The sequence below is a fragment of the Mastigoproctus giganteus genome, chromosome 14 (genome assembly GCF_048544385.1).
Source record: "Mastigoproctus giganteus isolate SK-2022 chromosome 14, ASM4854438v1, whole genome shotgun sequence".
NCBI lineage: Eukaryota > Metazoa > Arthropoda > Arachnida > Uropygi > Thelyphonidae > Mastigoproctus > Mastigoproctus giganteus.
Window position 1 is genome coordinate 36,688,222 of NC_143588.1, and position 16,857 is coordinate 36,705,078.

Sequence of the window (16,857 nt, forward strand, 5' to 3'; positions counted from 1 at the left end):
TTACTAACAGTCCCACCATTGTGAAGGTGCAAGCAGAGGATTTGGCTGTCCGGACTTCGCTGAAATTGGGTCCACTTGACTTGAGTGTCACCTGAATATCAGTTCCATCAGTGTTTTAGACTCCCAGGTAACAAGTGCAGCTTGTCTGGCATACCTGAGAGAATGTCTGTGACAACCTCAAGTTAAAGAATGATAAAAAATTTTATGGTTCTGGGTGAAATGTTCACTTTTCACAACTAGCTCTGACACTTGGATAATCACAGTCTTTCTGGATTTGTACATTTTCATAATAATGGCCAAAAGAGGGATTGCCATTTTGGGAGGATCAATTGTATTCTGTTAATGCATCATAACTATCTCCAGTTTCTCAAGCACATGATTTAGTGCTAACATGCCTTTCAAATAAAATTATCACAAAGAATCACAAGATATAGGAAAATAAAGAAAAAAAATAAATAATAATATACAAAGTACAGAACATAATGCATACAGGTCACTTATACAAAAAAAAAAAAAAAAAAAGAGGGAGGGTAAGAGAAAGGCTACCTCACCCAATATTTTATCTTTCATATATAAGAAATATAGAATACTGGCTTCAAACATATAACAAAAGTTTGGTTTTCAGTGGAAAAACAAGGATGTTTTTCTTTCTTTTTTATTTGTGAAAATTTAAGGTTTCAATTTCACTCATTCTTAAAGTTTTACAGGCAGATACTGAAAAATTGTCTCACTATGAAGCAGTTGCCTTGCACTGGGGTTGTGTATTATTTTTTCAATAATCATTTCAAAGCTGCGCACTTGTTCTAGTGGTGCTATAAACAGTTTATCCCACTCTTGAAGAATAATTCATCAAGGCCTGAAAGAAATGTTTTCATAACTGATATAACCTCTTCATTTGTTTTGAATTTTTGTCAAGAAGCCATAATTTTGCTTAGAATTTTTGTCCAGAATGGAAAATCATTTCCCAAAATGGAAAGTCATTTTGGGAAACAAAAAGAGGTCCATCAGTCCCACATCATGTGAATAAGGTGGGTGAGAGAAATTCATATTTAGAGAGGTGCATTTCACCATGACAGTGATGAAGTCACTATTAGGGTGAAACAAGATATTTCTGTAGTTTGTCAGCATTCTTTTTCCTTTAGATTTGACAGCATTTTGCAAATGATATGATTAGAATGATATACTCCTGTTAGAGTTTGACTGCTGGAACAGAATCTATAATCATTATCTAATTGGAACCCCAGAGGATTGGCATCACCATCTGCCAATCAATGGAATTGTTTTTCTCTTCTCTGGGTGCAACAAACACAGATGTTTCCAATTTGCATTTCCTTTGTCAGAATACTCATTCTTAAGAAATACTTATAGCTTGCACTAATATATTCTACCATGGTCACATTGTGTGCATTGTGGCGATGGTAGCATTGCATCACAGTGTGCATAGTGTTAGGGTCGTGCGCCACCTGTGGTTTCCCACATCTGCGCCATATGTACACTGTGAAGAAATACAGAACACAGTAAATGCCAGAAAAAGTGTAGTGTGTTGAATGTGTAATTTTGTGTTGGGTTCTGTTGTGTGTCCTGGCATTTGGCCGCAGGGCCCCTGGTGGAACCCCACGTTGCCTGCACACACCACTAGGAGGTAGCCAGGCTGCCCATTATTCTCTGGCAGGTCTCCATCAGGGTCGCCTGAGCTTCCTGAACGGAGACCAATTAAAAAATAATAATAATAATAGTAATAATAAAATAAAATAAAAAAATAATAATAAAATAAAATAAAAAAATAATAATAAAATAAAATAAAAAAATAATAATAAATAAATAAAATAATAAAAATAAATAAATAAATAAAATAAAATAAAAAAACTGATAATAATAATAATAAAAAATAATAAAATAAAATAAAAAAAATAAATAAAATAAAATAAAATAAATAATAAAAATAAATAAATAAATAATAAAAATAAATAAAAAATAAGGTAGAGTGCGGCAGTACAGGGTGTACGGAAGAAGATGGGGGATGAAAGTAAGAGTAAGGGGATGTAGGTAAGGGCATCCCATAAATTGACAGTGGAGCATATGCCCCACCAAGAGACTAATATTTTAGTCTCTAATATTTTGCGGTGGAGTGGTTAAGACCACTGGAGCCTACCAAACCATATGGAAAGTTAGTAGGTAATCCTACATTGGATGTTCCAGGGTTAGCAAGTCGATGTTGGTAAAACAGTCAAGTACAGATTTTTTATTTCAAGTTTGAGTAAGTCCTTTACAGGTTTCTATCCCTGGCTTGAGTTGGTTGTAGAGTCCTGCACCTAGAAAAGAGGTTCTGTGCATACTCCGTTAATGATTTAAAATATTGTTCTTCAGAAATTAGCAGGTGCTCCTGTCCTTGAGGTATGTGTTGTAGCCTGGTGTACAGTGTTCCTCGAAGATCGTTATAAATTGGGCAGTTATAAAGAAGATGGTCCCAATCTTCAATTTCTCCACATGTACAGTAGGGGTTATTGATGATTCCCAAGGTCAACTTATGATTTATAGAGCCGTGTCCAGTTATAATATATGTACAGTAGAGGCCAGGAGAGAACCAAGGCTAAACTTTGGATAAACTAGTTTGACATCTGGGATGAATTTCTTAGTTATCAGGCCCTTGTCCGTCTCCTCCCATCTTGTCTGCCAGATTTGTAGTAGCATGGCAGCTAGTTTTTTCTTTTCTTGCTTGCAGTCAGTGCAGGTGTCGATGGTATGTCCAAAGATGGTAGCTGGGATTCCTCACGACAGGCAGTAGTGCAATCCTCGACGGATAACCTCCAAGTCAAGGGGGAGGACACCTGCAAGAACCTGTAGGGCCGGAGAACTTACTATGCAACAGGCCCTGGTAATGGCAAGCAGTATACTTCGCTGAATTGTTTCCAGTTTGCATTTATTGCGAACAATTATTGCTCTATGGTACCAAATCCCAGATCCATATGTAATAACAGGGAGGAATATAGCGTTATACAGGAGTTTGAGTGTTCTCCGGTTCAGACCCCAGTCACACACCTGCTTACTCGGACGATTAAGGCTGCATAATTTCTGATTTTTACTTGAAGGTATGAGAGGTGCAGGAAGAAGGAGAGCTTTGAATCCAGGATGATACCCAGGTGTTTTAGGGAAGTTACCAGCTTGATGGTTTTTCCTTGTACCTTGATCTGAGGTGGCCTTGATATTTGTAGGGTGCCTTTGAGAAGAATGGATTGTGTCTTCTGTGGAGAAATCCGGAGCTTGTGTAGAGTTGCCCAGTCCTGCAAGATCTGTAGTGCCTGATTTCCAGCGGCCTCGAGAGCTGCTCTGGTGTCCGCTAAGATGGAGATGGTAATATCATCTGCGAATGCTTGGATAGTAACAGAGCCCAGATCCAGACCAAGTAGCTCATCAAGGACGATGTTCCAGAGGAACGGGCCGAGGACCGAACCCTGTGGGCAGCCTCTGTAGATAGATTTGGTGAGCTTCTGGTATGGTGAGGAGATGGTGATCTTCCTGTTGGAAAGGTAACTTTCTATACACCTGTATAAGTTGGCTGGTATGCATGCCAATCTTAGCCTGCGAAGAATGCTTGGCCACCAGAGCATGTCAAAGGCCCCAGCAAAGTCAATGGTTATGAGGAGAAAGTACTTGTAATTAGTGTTGGCTGCAGCTTGGGTTATTTGGTAGAGAGCCATACTGTGAATTGGATTGCAGGCCAGCTTCTGTGTAGTGTGTTAGGAGTCTGGTATGGAGGAGGCGTTCAAGTAGTTTGCTCAATGTGGACAAGAGGGCAATGGGTCGGTATGAGTTAGGCTGTTCTGGAGGCTTCGATGGATTTTTCAGTATTAACTTTAATTCAGCTATTTTCCAGCTTTCTGGGAAGGATCCCTGGGTTAGGCATTTATTGAACAGGTTAAGCAGAAATTGGGGATTTACCTGGGCGACCTTTTTTAGTATTTCTGGTTCAATGCGATCTAGTCCTGGGGATTTTTTATCCTTCATTTTGCCAAGGGCTTGCTGCTGTTCTTCAGTGTTAAATTCTTCCTCCACAGAGTCAATGTGGTAATTGTTATTATCTAGACAAATTTGTTGCTGTTGTGTTGTGAGATGATCGGTGTCGCTGATAAAGAGAGTATCCAAAATATTCATCATGGATTGCTCCCATGATGTTGTCATGATTCCTTGTGGTGTTATTGTGGAATGGACTACTCTTTTTGGCAATTTGTTGGTAGTAACTTGGTACACCACTCCCCAAGGGTCCGAGTTACCAGTGGTGGTAACCAGCCGCTCCCATGTAGTTCTTTTTCGCTGCCTGATCATGGAAGTGTATTGGTTCCTGGTCCTCTTGTAGTCTTCACGAAGGGCTTCCACATCAGTAGCTGGCCAAGAGGTGCGAGCTCTCTGAAAATCTTTCCTCTTGTTATGAACAGTCCAGCGTAGACGTTCGAGTTCCTGAGACCACCATGGTACAGCACTTGGAAGAGGTTTTTTCTTGGGCATAGATTGATTGCAGGAGAGGGTGATGATGTTAGTTACAAGCTTTTGATGCTGCTCGGGATTCAGGGAGAGGATATCAGAAGGGTGATCCATGATTGTTGACTGGAGAGAAGTGGTGAACAGCTCCCAATTGGCTTTGCTAATGGCATAGTGGTTGATATCGTAGTGCGGAGTAGGAGTTGATTCTATATTTCTTGTGAGGCTGTATGTAATTGCTCTATGGTCGGAGGTGGTCCAGGCTTCATTTACCTGATAACCCCGACACCTTACTTGAGATTGATCTTGTAGCAATTGTTATGTCTATTGTAGACTCCCACATAGTACTGGAGAATGTTGGGAGGTTATTGGGCCTGTTTATTATATTAAATGGTGAGGTGGCTAGAAAGTCTTCCAAAAGCCACCCATTATGGCAACCAGGTCGGTCAGCTGTGAGGCTGTGCCAAGCAGGAGAACGGGGTAGCATTGCATCAGTGTTTTCTTGGAAATTAGTCATTTGTTGGCCACCCACTGCAAAGGTCATCTTTGATACTGCTCTTCTCCCATTTGAATTCTGCAGTCCTATTTATAATCAAGTACAGCAGGCCCTCGTTATCACATGGTTCGCTTTACGCAGATTTGCTATAAAGCCGTTCTTATATTATAACCTGTATCTGACTATAACGCTCTTTTACAGATTGCATTTTTGGCATATTTAACGAAATCGTTTCATTTGATGGAGTCGACAGCTTGAAAATGAATAGCAAAACAGCATTAAAACATTTCCCAGGCCAGCTTCAGAAATTTTCCCCCACTCAGTGAAATTTTTTCGCACACTAATTTAATTGCAGTACAGTGACTTGTTACGTAGTTCCGAGATCAACATTTTAAAAAATGATCAAGTATATTGCTTGTAATATTTGTGTTATGGGCATTTATCAGAAGTTTAGTCATCACTCAGTACAGTATTAGACATTGTGCGTAACGGACAGTTTATTCGAACATCGTATCATAATTAATATAACCTGCTTTGATCGCTGTTGGTGGTTGAGGGTTATCGAAAATGAGTATTATGTTCCGAGTAGGAACTAGTATGCCATCTTGCTTTGTCATCATTCTTCTGACACCGATGACTCCTTGATCTTGTATTAACTCTTCATGTGACACGTTCATGAGGTCCCATTCAGTGATGATACCTCGATGTGTTTAGGGAAACGTGTGGTGAAACTGGGACAAAAGTTCCACCAAACGTTTTTCGTTTTAGTAGTTGCTCAGACTCTCGAGCATTGGCAACTTCAACCAGTAAGTCTCTTGATCTTAAGCGATGAACTGTCTTTGGGATACCTATTATGCTTTTGGCATTTCTGCATTAGAAACAGTGAGAGATTGCCAATATTGATCTTGGATTGAATGAATAATAAGGAAAGTTGGAGTTCTGATTCTAGCTACGTCAGTCTTTTGACATTTAACTGCACCAAAATCGGGTGAATAGATGAGTTCCTGTAAAGATCTCATCTATCCACCGAGTAGATTTCTGGGTCTTAGGAACTGTTTGCTCCATTTCACCTTGGAAGAGAGAGCTTTTCCTTTACAGGTTGCCGACCCCGTCATGTGGAGGCTTTGCCACCTTTGTGACAAAATGGTAGTGAGTTAGTAATAAAAGGAAAAACTAAGAGAAGCAAAAAGGTTTCTTTTCCTTCGGATCTAGTAAAGTGTTTTCTTTACTGAATTAATCGGGTGTTAATGTAACGTTAAAACCAGGAACTGATTTTATTTCACCAAGAAAGAGTGCAAATTTACTGGCAAAGACACTTGATTGTACCACACTTGTTGGTAATTGGCACCTGAGGCCAACATAACAACTGTGTGGTACTACATTCAGGGTAGTGGAAAATGAAAAAGTCATGGAGATAATTGTGCAGTCAGATATGAAGTTTTCTGAACAATGCAGACAGGCTGCCAGAGCAGGTCATGGGGTCTTGTCAGTGATATACAGGAATTTTACTAGCAGGGATAACAAGATTATCCCTTTGTATAAGGCAATGGTCAGGCTGTGCCTTGAGTACTGTGGCCATAGTATGCCTCCTTTGAGTATTGCATACAGGTCTGGAGGCCTCATTTTAGAAAGGACGTAGAGTGGCTAGAACGAGTACAGAGAAGGGCAACATGACTGGAGGTACTGTTTGTTTTGGGATTTTTTTTAGGTGCATCAACATCTATGGCCATCGTGTGCCTCCTTGAGTACTGCACACAGGTCTGGACGCCTCATTTTAGAAAGGATGTAGAGTTGGTAGAACAAGTACAGAGAAGGGCAACAAGACTGGTGAGGGGAACAAAGGTGTGCTCTTACCAAGAAAGGCTTAAGTTCTGCAAATTGCAGCATCTGGAGATTAGGCACCTGTGAGGTGATCTGATTAAAGTGTATAAGGCCTTGAATGGTTTGAGCAGGCTCAATGCTGATGAGATTCTTAGCATTAGCATTAGTAGAGGCATTTGATGCAAGAAAGCAAGCTTATGCAGCATCAGCCAAAAAAAAAAAAAAAACCCACTTCCACTTCACCCCTCTGTTCGTTCAAAATACCTGTCCAGCTGAGCCTTAAACTTATTTAGGCTATCAACCTCCACCACAAGGGATGGCAGTCTGTTCCACCAACCAACCACCCGCTGGCCAAAGGCAAATTTCCGCACGTCTATCCTACATCTGTCTTTCCTCAATTTGAATTTATGCCCTCTCAGGTGATTTTTCTGAGCTAGAGGAAGAATCCCATCAGCATTGAGCATGCTTAAACCATTGAAGGCTTTATACACCTCTATCAGATCACCTCGCTGGTGCCTAGTCTCCAGACACTGTAATTTGCAAACCTTAAGCCTTTCTTCGTAAGAGCACCCCTTTGTTCCATTCACTAATCTTGTTGCCCTTCTCTGTACTCGTTCCAGCAGCTCTACATCCTTCTTGAAATGAGGCCTCCAGACCTGTATACAGTACTCTAGGTGTGGCCTGACCATTGCCTTATACAATGGAATAATCACCTCCTTATCCCTGCTGGAAAAATTCCTGTATATCATTGACAATACTCCATGAGCTACTCTTGCAGCCCGTCTGCACTGCTCAGAGAACTTCATATCTGCCTGCACAATCACTCCCAAGTCCCTTTCATTCTCTACCACTGTCAGTGTAGTACCACAGAGTTGATACGTTGCTCTGGGGTTGCTTTTTCCCATGTGTAGTACTTTACATTTGTCAATGTTAAACTTCATTTGCCACCTCTCAGCCCATCTGCTCAACCTTTCCAGATCCTGTTGCAGCAGCATAGTGTCAGTAGTGTCCTTGACAACCCTGCCAACCTTTGTATCATCTGCAAACTTGGACATTAAGCTTGATATACCATCATCAATATCATTTATAAATACAGAAAACAATAATGGACCCAACACTGAGCCCTGAGGGACTCCACTAATAACATTAGTCCACGATGAGCAGTGTCCATTGATTACCACTGTCTGTCTTCTCCCCCTCAACCACCCCTTTATCCATAGCAGCAATTTGCCTCCAATGTCACACTGCTCCAATTTGTGTAGCAGTCTTCCATGTGCAACAGTATCAAAAGCCTTTCTAAGATCCAAGTATATAATATCAAAGTTATTCCCTGCATCCAGTTCTTTTGTGACTGCATCATAGTATCCAATCAAGTTGGTCAGGCAAGACTTCCCCTTAACAAAACCATGCTGTGTCTGAGCTATAACTGAAGTCTTGTCTAAATGATCCTGCAGTGCTTCTTTAACCAGTGCCTCCATTAATTTTCCTGGAACAGAAGTTCAGCTCACAGGTCTATAATTACTTGTGTCAGCCTTGGATCCTCCTTTGTGAATTGGGGTCACATTTGCACATTTCCAGTCTATGGGTACCTCCCCTGAGTCCAAGGAAGCTCTCATAATTATGGCTAAGGGTTTGCTTACTTCCTTTGCTGCCTCCTTTAATATAACTGGATAGATCCCATCCACCCCGGGTGCCTTTCTTGTGTTTATCTTCAACAGTTTCTCCTCCACTTTACTCCCAGTTATTTCAAGATTCTGTAGCTTACTGCTAGAGTTGAATACACCTCTGGCATTCCCCTTGCTGAATAACTCCTCATGTGTGAATGTCGATGCAAAATATTCATTTAGTTTGTTAGCTACCTGAGCAGGATCATCAACAGTTTACCCATCAATATCAAGTGGACCAATCTGATTCATCCCCTTCCTTCTAGAGTTTACATAAGTAAAGAACTCTTTGCTGTTTTTCTTTGCATCCCTTGCCAAAGATTTCTCGTAATCTGCCTTCGCCTGCCTAACCTCCTTTGTAACTTGGTTGCATATCAACTTGTATCTATCATAGGCTTCTGTGTCATGTGTTAATTTGTAAGTATCCCATGCATTTTTCTTCTCTGCCATATGCCTCATTAGTTCATCTGACATCCATTTTGGCCTAAACCTTGAACAATATTTCTTAGTTGGTATGTAAAGCCTAGTAGCTTCCAAGATAAGTTCTTTGAATGCTTCCCATTTTGAATTTGCTGTTGGTAACATCATCAGTTGGTCCCACTGTATAGAATTTAAATACTGTCTCAGTCCATCGTAGTCGCCTTTACGGAAGCAATAACCATTCCCTTTACCCCTAATGGTAGTTACCTCTTTGAGTAAATCCCACTTCAGCACACTGTGATCACTGCCACCTAGTGGTTCATTTATCTGCAGATTCTTAATGCATGAAGAATCACTGCTGATAATCAAATCAAGAGTATTACTCCCTCTAGTTGCCTCCTGAACATGCTGATGTAGAAAACAATCATCCAATAAATCCACAAAAGCCCTGCTAGTGTGTGAGTAACCAGCCCCCAAATTCCAGTCAATATCTGGGAAATTAAAATCTCCCATTATAAGACTCTCTGATTTACTGGCCCACTCTATTTCCCTGTACAGTTCCTTATTATACTCATCAGAGTCATTAGGCCTATAGCACACTCCTACTCTCAATTTTGATCTCCCAATGCTTATGTCACACCAAACTGACTCAACACTGCACTGTCCAGCGATGTCGACTGGCTTCACTTCCTTGGTTTTTATGTGTTTCTTAACTAATAGCATAACCCCTCCCCCCTTCCTATCCTGTCTATCCTTTCTGTAGACGTTGTACTCCCCAAATTGCATTTCTGCATCCCTTATATCTGTGTGACACCACGTCTCTGATATCCCAACAATATCTGCCTTTGATGTTTTGAGCAATACCTCAAATTCATCAAATTTATTTACTAAACTCCTAGCATTGGTGTACACGCAAGTATACCTGCAGGATCATCAACAGTTGACCCATCAATATCAAGTGGACCAATCTGATTCATCCCCTTCCTTCTAGAGTTTACATAAGTAAAGAACTCTTTGCTGTTTTTCTTTGCATCCCTTGCCAAGGATTTCTCGTAATCTGCCTTCGCCTGCCTAACCTTTGTAACTTCTTCCTCTTCCTCAGATTACGACCCTGAGCAGACAAACTGAAATTGAAGAAAGGCAGTTGTAGAAAAGATGTGCCGAAATTTGCCTTTAGTCAGTGGGTAGTTGAATCCTGGAATAAACTTCCATCTGTTGTTTTGGAAGTTGATAGCTTAAATAAATTCAAGGAAGAACTGGACACTCTTTTGGAATGAATGGATGGGAAGTGGTGTTTTTTTTTTTTTTGGCTGATGCTGTGTAAGCTTGCTTTCTTCTATGCCAGGGCCGGATTTCCCATTAGGCCCCATAGGCACAGTGCCTAGGGCCTACAAAATTTTTAAGGCCTATGAAGGAAGGGGAAAAGTTTAAAAAAACAGTTCACTCTTTTAATTGTGACTAACGAAAAACGAGCTGAGAAAACATGTGCGCACTGACTCTAGGAGCTTCAATTTGGATCACTTGGATCTTAGAAAGGCTTTTGATACTGTTGCACATGGAAGACTGCTGCACAAATTGGAGCAGTGTGGCATTGGCGGCAAATTGCTGCTATGGATAAAGGGGTGGTTGAGGGGGAGAAGACAGAGAGTGGTAATCAATGGACACTGCTCATCGTGGACTAATGTTATTAGTGGAGTCCCTCAGGGTTCAGTATTAGGTCCTTTATTGTTTTCTGTATTTATAAATGATATTGATGATGGTATATCAGGCTTAATGTCCAGGTTTGCAGACGATACGAAGGTTGGCAGGGTTGTCAAGGACATACTGACACTATGCTACTGCAACAGGATTTGGAAAGGTTGAGCAGATGGGCTGAGAGGTGGCAAATGAAGTTTAACATTGACAAATGTAAAGTACTACATATGGGAAACAGCAACCCCAGAGCAACGTATCAACTCTGTGGTACTACACTGACAAGTGGTAGAGAATGAAAGGGACCTGGGGGGTGGTTGTGCAGGCAGATATGAAGTTCTCTGAGCAGTGCAGACGGGCTGCAAGAGTAGCTCATGGTGTATTGTCAATGATATATAGGAATTTTTCTAGCAGGGATAAGGAGGTGATTATTCCCTTGTATAAAGCAATGGTCAGGCCACACCTAGAGTACTGTATACAGGCCTGGAGGCCTCATTTCAAGAAGGATGTAGAGCTGCTGGAACGAGTACAGAGAAGGGCAACTAGATTGGTGAATGGGACAAAGGGGTGCTCTTACGAAGAAAGGCTTGAGTTTTGCGAATTACAGTGTCTGGAAACTAGGCACCAGCGAGGTGATCAGATAGAGGTGTACAAAGCCTTGAATGGTTTGAGCATGCTCAATGCTGATGGGATTCTTCCTCTTGCTCAGAATAATCACCTGAGAGGGCATAAATTCAAATTGAGAAAAGACAGATGTAGGATAGATGTGCAGAAATTTGCCATTAGCCAGCGGATGGTTGGTAGGTGGAACAGACTTCCATCCTTTGTCGTGGAAGTTGATAGCCTAAATAAGTTTAAGGCTCAGCTGGACAGGTATTTCGAACGAACAGAGGGGTGAAGTGGAAGTGATTATTTTTATTTATGTTACTTTCTTTTTTTTTTTGGCTGATGCTGCATAAGCTTGCTTTCTTGCATCAAATGCCTCTACTAATGCTAATGCTAAATTCAATATACATGCACTACCTAGCGACTGTTTTCGAAACTAGAAGAATCGAAGTGATGGTCGCTCCGTCAGTTAAGGTGGTTTATTATTTATATAGTTGAAACTTGAGGCACGTTAATTGACATGATTCGCAGTCAAAATGTTAAAATAGAAGAAACATTTTACCCCCCCTCCCATTTTTTAGCACATTTCGGAATAAAAGTGCCTGGGGGCCTACGAACACCAAAATCCAACCCTGTCTATGCCTCTGCTAATGCAGAGGCATAGACAGGGTTGGTAACATTAGGAAATATACTACTTTAGGAAGCTGTAGCAAATTTTCCTCTAGTCACATATAATTTGAATGCTGAAACAATAGCAGTCACTGAAGTACAGGACTTGAAGAGTAATTTACAGATTTTTTTTCCATGTAAAATTTTAAAAAGGGTTGTATTTTTAAGAATTCTCGGTTTATGAAGCTTTATTATATTACCTTTTATAGAAACTATATTACCTTACTTACTTACTATATTACTTTCTTGAAAACTAGATTGTTGGAGGTAATGGCAGTTGAAATTATCAACCTTACTATGAGATTTAATAAAATGTCGTAGTACATAATTTTATTAACAGTCAGTTAACAAAATTTTAATAGAGTTTAGTGAAAATTTATATTGTCCCCCCCCATCAGCTAATGAACTATACAAAGCACTAGTAAATCCTAGTATTCAGTGTCGCTAAAAATAAAACAAACTGAAAAGATGATATTTAAGAAATACTCAAATGCAGTGCTTCAAATAGTAAAAACAAAACATTATGCTTGGGATGGAAAAAACATTAAGAATTTGAAGAATCTAATAGCTTTACATGCTAAAATAGACATAACTATAAAAGAAATCTGCAGTTAAACATAAGCAAGAACTAGAATTCTTATTTATTCATACATTAAGCAAAATCAAAACTCATACTTACAGTGGTATAACTTTCAGCACCTTCTAATAATACTTGTAACTGAACACAGTGCAAAATGAAGTAAGTAGTCACAATTCCAAATAATACATCAAATAAAATGGCTGAGAAGATATTCCCACACCTAAAAAACACACAAAAAAAAAAAAAAAGTGGATAACTCAAAACATATTTATACAATATACACACAATATATGATGTGACCCATAATTACCTCATACACAGAAAGATATATTCAAAAAGGTGCAAAATCACCAGCAGCCATATATGGGAAAAATTGTTTAACACTTTTGCTGCCAGCTTTTCCAATGATCTTTATGGCCTAGGATTGGAAACTACAGGACTGAGTCAATCTGGACTGGAGAAGGTAAAGAATCGGTCCACCATGCCCAACCCAGCGCCCAGGAAAATGCATGACAAGAAATTCTCGGACAATAAAAGCCCAACACGGCGGTGCACCATCTTGCTGGAACACCACATTTGGCTGATGATTTTCCAACTGAGGAAACAGATACAGCTGTAGCATGTCCAGATAGGTCACTGTTTTTTCCACAAATAAAGAGGATCCCAAAACTTCTGAACATGACAAAGCACACCAAACATTGACCTTTGGACTATCTCTTTTGAATTCTCAAATGGCGTGAGGGTTTTCTGATTCCCATATTCTGCAGTTATGACGATTTACCCTCCCGTATATGTAAAACGTTGCTTCATCACTAAATCTCCATCTCCGAAAGTAATTTTCATCAGCTTCGACGTTTGACAAAATGTCTTGGACAAATTGGAAATGGCGGGGTTTATCGTTCAACTTTAGAGCAATCTGCACAATCTGCAGTTTGTAGGCATGGAGGTGAAGGTGGTTATGAACAACCCTCCAAACGGTCGTTTGTGGTATACCTAACTGCAAAGAAGCTCATCTAGTTGATTTTAGTGGGTTTCGAGAAAATGCTCTGTGGATTCTATCAACATCTTCCTGCGAAGTGCTCGGTCTTCCCGCTCCTTTTCAGTGCAGAACACTACCAGTCTCTTGAAATTAATTTAAACAACGTCGGATAGAATTATCTGAAGGTCGATCTTTTCCATACTGAGTTCTGTAACGACGTTGTGTTGTAATAACAGACTTTGTTTCAAAAAACCAAAGTACATACATTGACTTCTCTTGAACAGTGGCCATTTTTGAAGTAATGCCATCAATATCTTCAAGACATGAATGCGCAATGCGGCAAGTACAGCATTGCCAGAGGAGAGACAATTGGAAGATTGTCTTCCAGTTGTCTCTTTTTTTGATTGTTGTTTCCAGTTTGAAAATTATAGGCCACGGGAACCCCGACAATAATTTAGAATCACCCTGTATATCTTTCTTTAGATGCTGCATCCATACCATGATATAATATTCCAAGTGTCATTTCCAAATCATCTTACAGAGAGGGATAATGACCTACTTCACTCAACTTGAAAAATTCCAAAAAGTCATATCAAAAAGCCATGTATCCTTCTTACTGCTGATTTATACTGCAGGTTAAACTTCATGTCTTTCTTACTTATTCTTAATACCCTTCAATTCCTCTCCCCAATTTATAAACTGCTCCTGAGTTCAAGAAGTGCACTGCAGCATTTGGTGTAATTAAATATTAACTGTCATTTTTTAGACTATTCAGTAGTGCAACTCCTTCTGAAGCAACATAGCTTGGCTTAATCATTAACTACCCTCTCGACCATCAAGTTGTCAGAAAACGTAGACAGCTTCCCTTGTATTCCCTCATCAGTATCATTTAGGAAGAAAAGAAATGAGAGGTTGGACTACCTGAGGGACCCCAAACTGCTACCCCAGCCCACTCAAAAGAATACTCATTTATGACCGTTCTGGCTCCAACCAATCCCTAATCCTACTGATGGATCTTCCATTATCCCATCTCAACTGGGTTGTCTGCTCTAATTTTTTTATATAATATTTATTTATTAAATACTTATACAATAATTTCTCATGAGGAACTGCATTAAAATCTCTTCATAGTAATTTACTGTTATAACCTCATCATAATTTCAGTGATTTTTCCAGCAAAAGGGCCCCTTCAAAACCATACCCAGCCCATTCAGGATACCATACATGTTGAGATGATCTTATATCATGTTTGTTTGTTAATTGGTTTTTTAGGAGCATTAGCAACTAAGGCCATATTGCTCCGGGGATATGCGGTGGTCATTTCCTGACCTTTCTGCATCCTCCGTATTTGGTGGTCATGGGCTCGAACCCCGGTCTAATCAAGAAGCGTATGCTACGCACTGCTGCTCCTGCCCACGGGGGCGCCACCTATATCATGTCTGTAACGACAAAGTCTATAATCTTACCAACCACATAAGTAAAACTCACTGGTCTATATTCGCCCACTGCTTTTTCAGTTCTTCCCTTGTGGACCAGACAGATATTGGGTACTTCTTTAGTCCAAAGGAATAATCCCTGAATCTAAATGATGATTCACTGTATTACTACTTATGGCTGGATGCACTCACTCGCTGCCTTTTTAAATAACTGATTCTTGCAGCATCAGGAACTTTTCAGGTAACCATGTAACTTATTTTATAATGGCTCAGTTCAATTTTACTATTCTCTATTTGCAATAATATGGTGTTGATAGTAAAGATATGGCAAAATACCTGATCAAATTGGCCATCATTTCAGCCAAATTGTCAATTATAACACCAGCTTCATCTTGCAAGAGAAGAGATGGGGCCAATCAAATTACTCTCTTATTTTTTGAAATCATACAGAAATCACTGATAGGGTTTTATTACATATTTGCAAGCCAAATATGTAATAAACTAAGACTTGAAAAATACAAGACCTCTTTCTCTATTCTTAGTTCTCTTTGACAGCATTTTTTTTTTTTATACCCAGCTTTTCAAGTCTTAGTTTATTATATATTTGCAAGTCAAATATGAAATAAAACTCTAACAGTGATTTTACTACATATTTGCTTAGTGATTGTATGAAGCAGTATCATGTGATAGCCTGTAACTGTCCCATTTTATTTTTATTTTTTTCTTTTTCTCAATTAAATCTCTAAGCTCTCTTTTATCAATCATTTTAACATCATTCTTTTGCAGCACTACTACTTAATTGGAAAATATATGTTTGTAGCTCCTGGGATTAATCCCTTAAACATTTTCCATAATGCAGTAGTACTAAATAGTACATAGTAACAATTCCAGAAGCCTCAGACAGCAGGAAGAGTTTGCTGTCACACAAGTTAGTACATCAGCATCATTTCTATACACAGTCAACCAACTAAAGTTGTGCAGTGGCATCATTACATAATATCTCGTATTGTGAATTCCTTCACAGTGAGTTGCCTATCTAATTATACCTTGAATAAGTAATGCTTCCTCAGTGGGAAAGATTATTGTTACTGAATTTCAGCGAGTAGCCACTCAGATGGCCGTTTGGTGCCTTATCGGTAAGTGGATATGTGCCCCGATGGTATAACAGCTGACAACCCAGTTGTGAATTAATTTCACAATATGATAGATGGCTAGTGGGGTACAGTTTAATATGTGTAGGATTTAAGGCTAAGAAGCCTTGGACTGCAAGAAGCAAACCAATCGAAGTTATGCAATGGCATCATTATATAGCATCTCATATTGTGAGTTCCTATCTCATCATACATCAAATAAGTAATGCTTCCCAGTAGAGAAGACTTTTCTTACTTGTTCTCAGTGGTCATTACCACCCAGAATAACCAAACAGCTGTTTCAGGGCTATTTGACCCCTCATCAGTGAATGGTACCGCAATGGTATAACAGCTACCATTACACACTCACTGACGAGGGGCCAAATAGTCTTGATTTGGCTGTCTGGGTGGTGGTGCTGCAAATAAAATAAATGAATCCTAGATTTTCTGTCAGATCAGCTAATGCTATTATTATCACAGCGATAGCAAAAACATGTTGCCATCCTGAGTCAGGAGATGAAGAATTTCATTAAAGAATTTTGGGGGAGTTATAACATGTTTATAAAAACTTGAATTTGCAATTTAGAGCACGTGAATCATTTTGGGAGACTTGAATGGGCAAGAAAACAAATGCATCATAAGGGGAGACTTGAACAGAAGAGCAAGAGTGAGGGCATTACATTAGAAATTTGGTGACCTGAAGTAAACATAATGCTTGAACTGGTTCTCACCAAGGGACCAAACATTATGAAAAATATGACAATTCAGAAGCATGGGGAGAGAACGATGGACTTAAGAGTAAGCAGTCTTTCTACTGAGTTAGTAACACTATCATGTTTACCTACAGCTGTAAATAAATATGATACATAGCTGTAACTGGTAGTTATT

The 16,857-nt window shown here is 39.6% G+C and overlaps 1 protein-coding gene across 1 annotated transcript in view; it reads right to left on the bottom strand.

The window, feature by feature from the left end:
* The window catches only part of PIG-Q (phosphatidylinositol glycan anchor biosynthesis class Q), a 207,595-nt gene that overhangs the window by 145,636 nt on the left and 45,102 nt on the right, over positions 1-16,857 (bottom strand). The window contains exon 3 of the mRNA XM_090389076.1: positions 12,524-12,644. Within this exon, the coding sequence (XP_090245202.1) occupies positions 12,524-12,644 (121 nt within the window). The remainder of the gene's footprint in view (positions 1-12,523; positions 12,645-16,857) is intronic.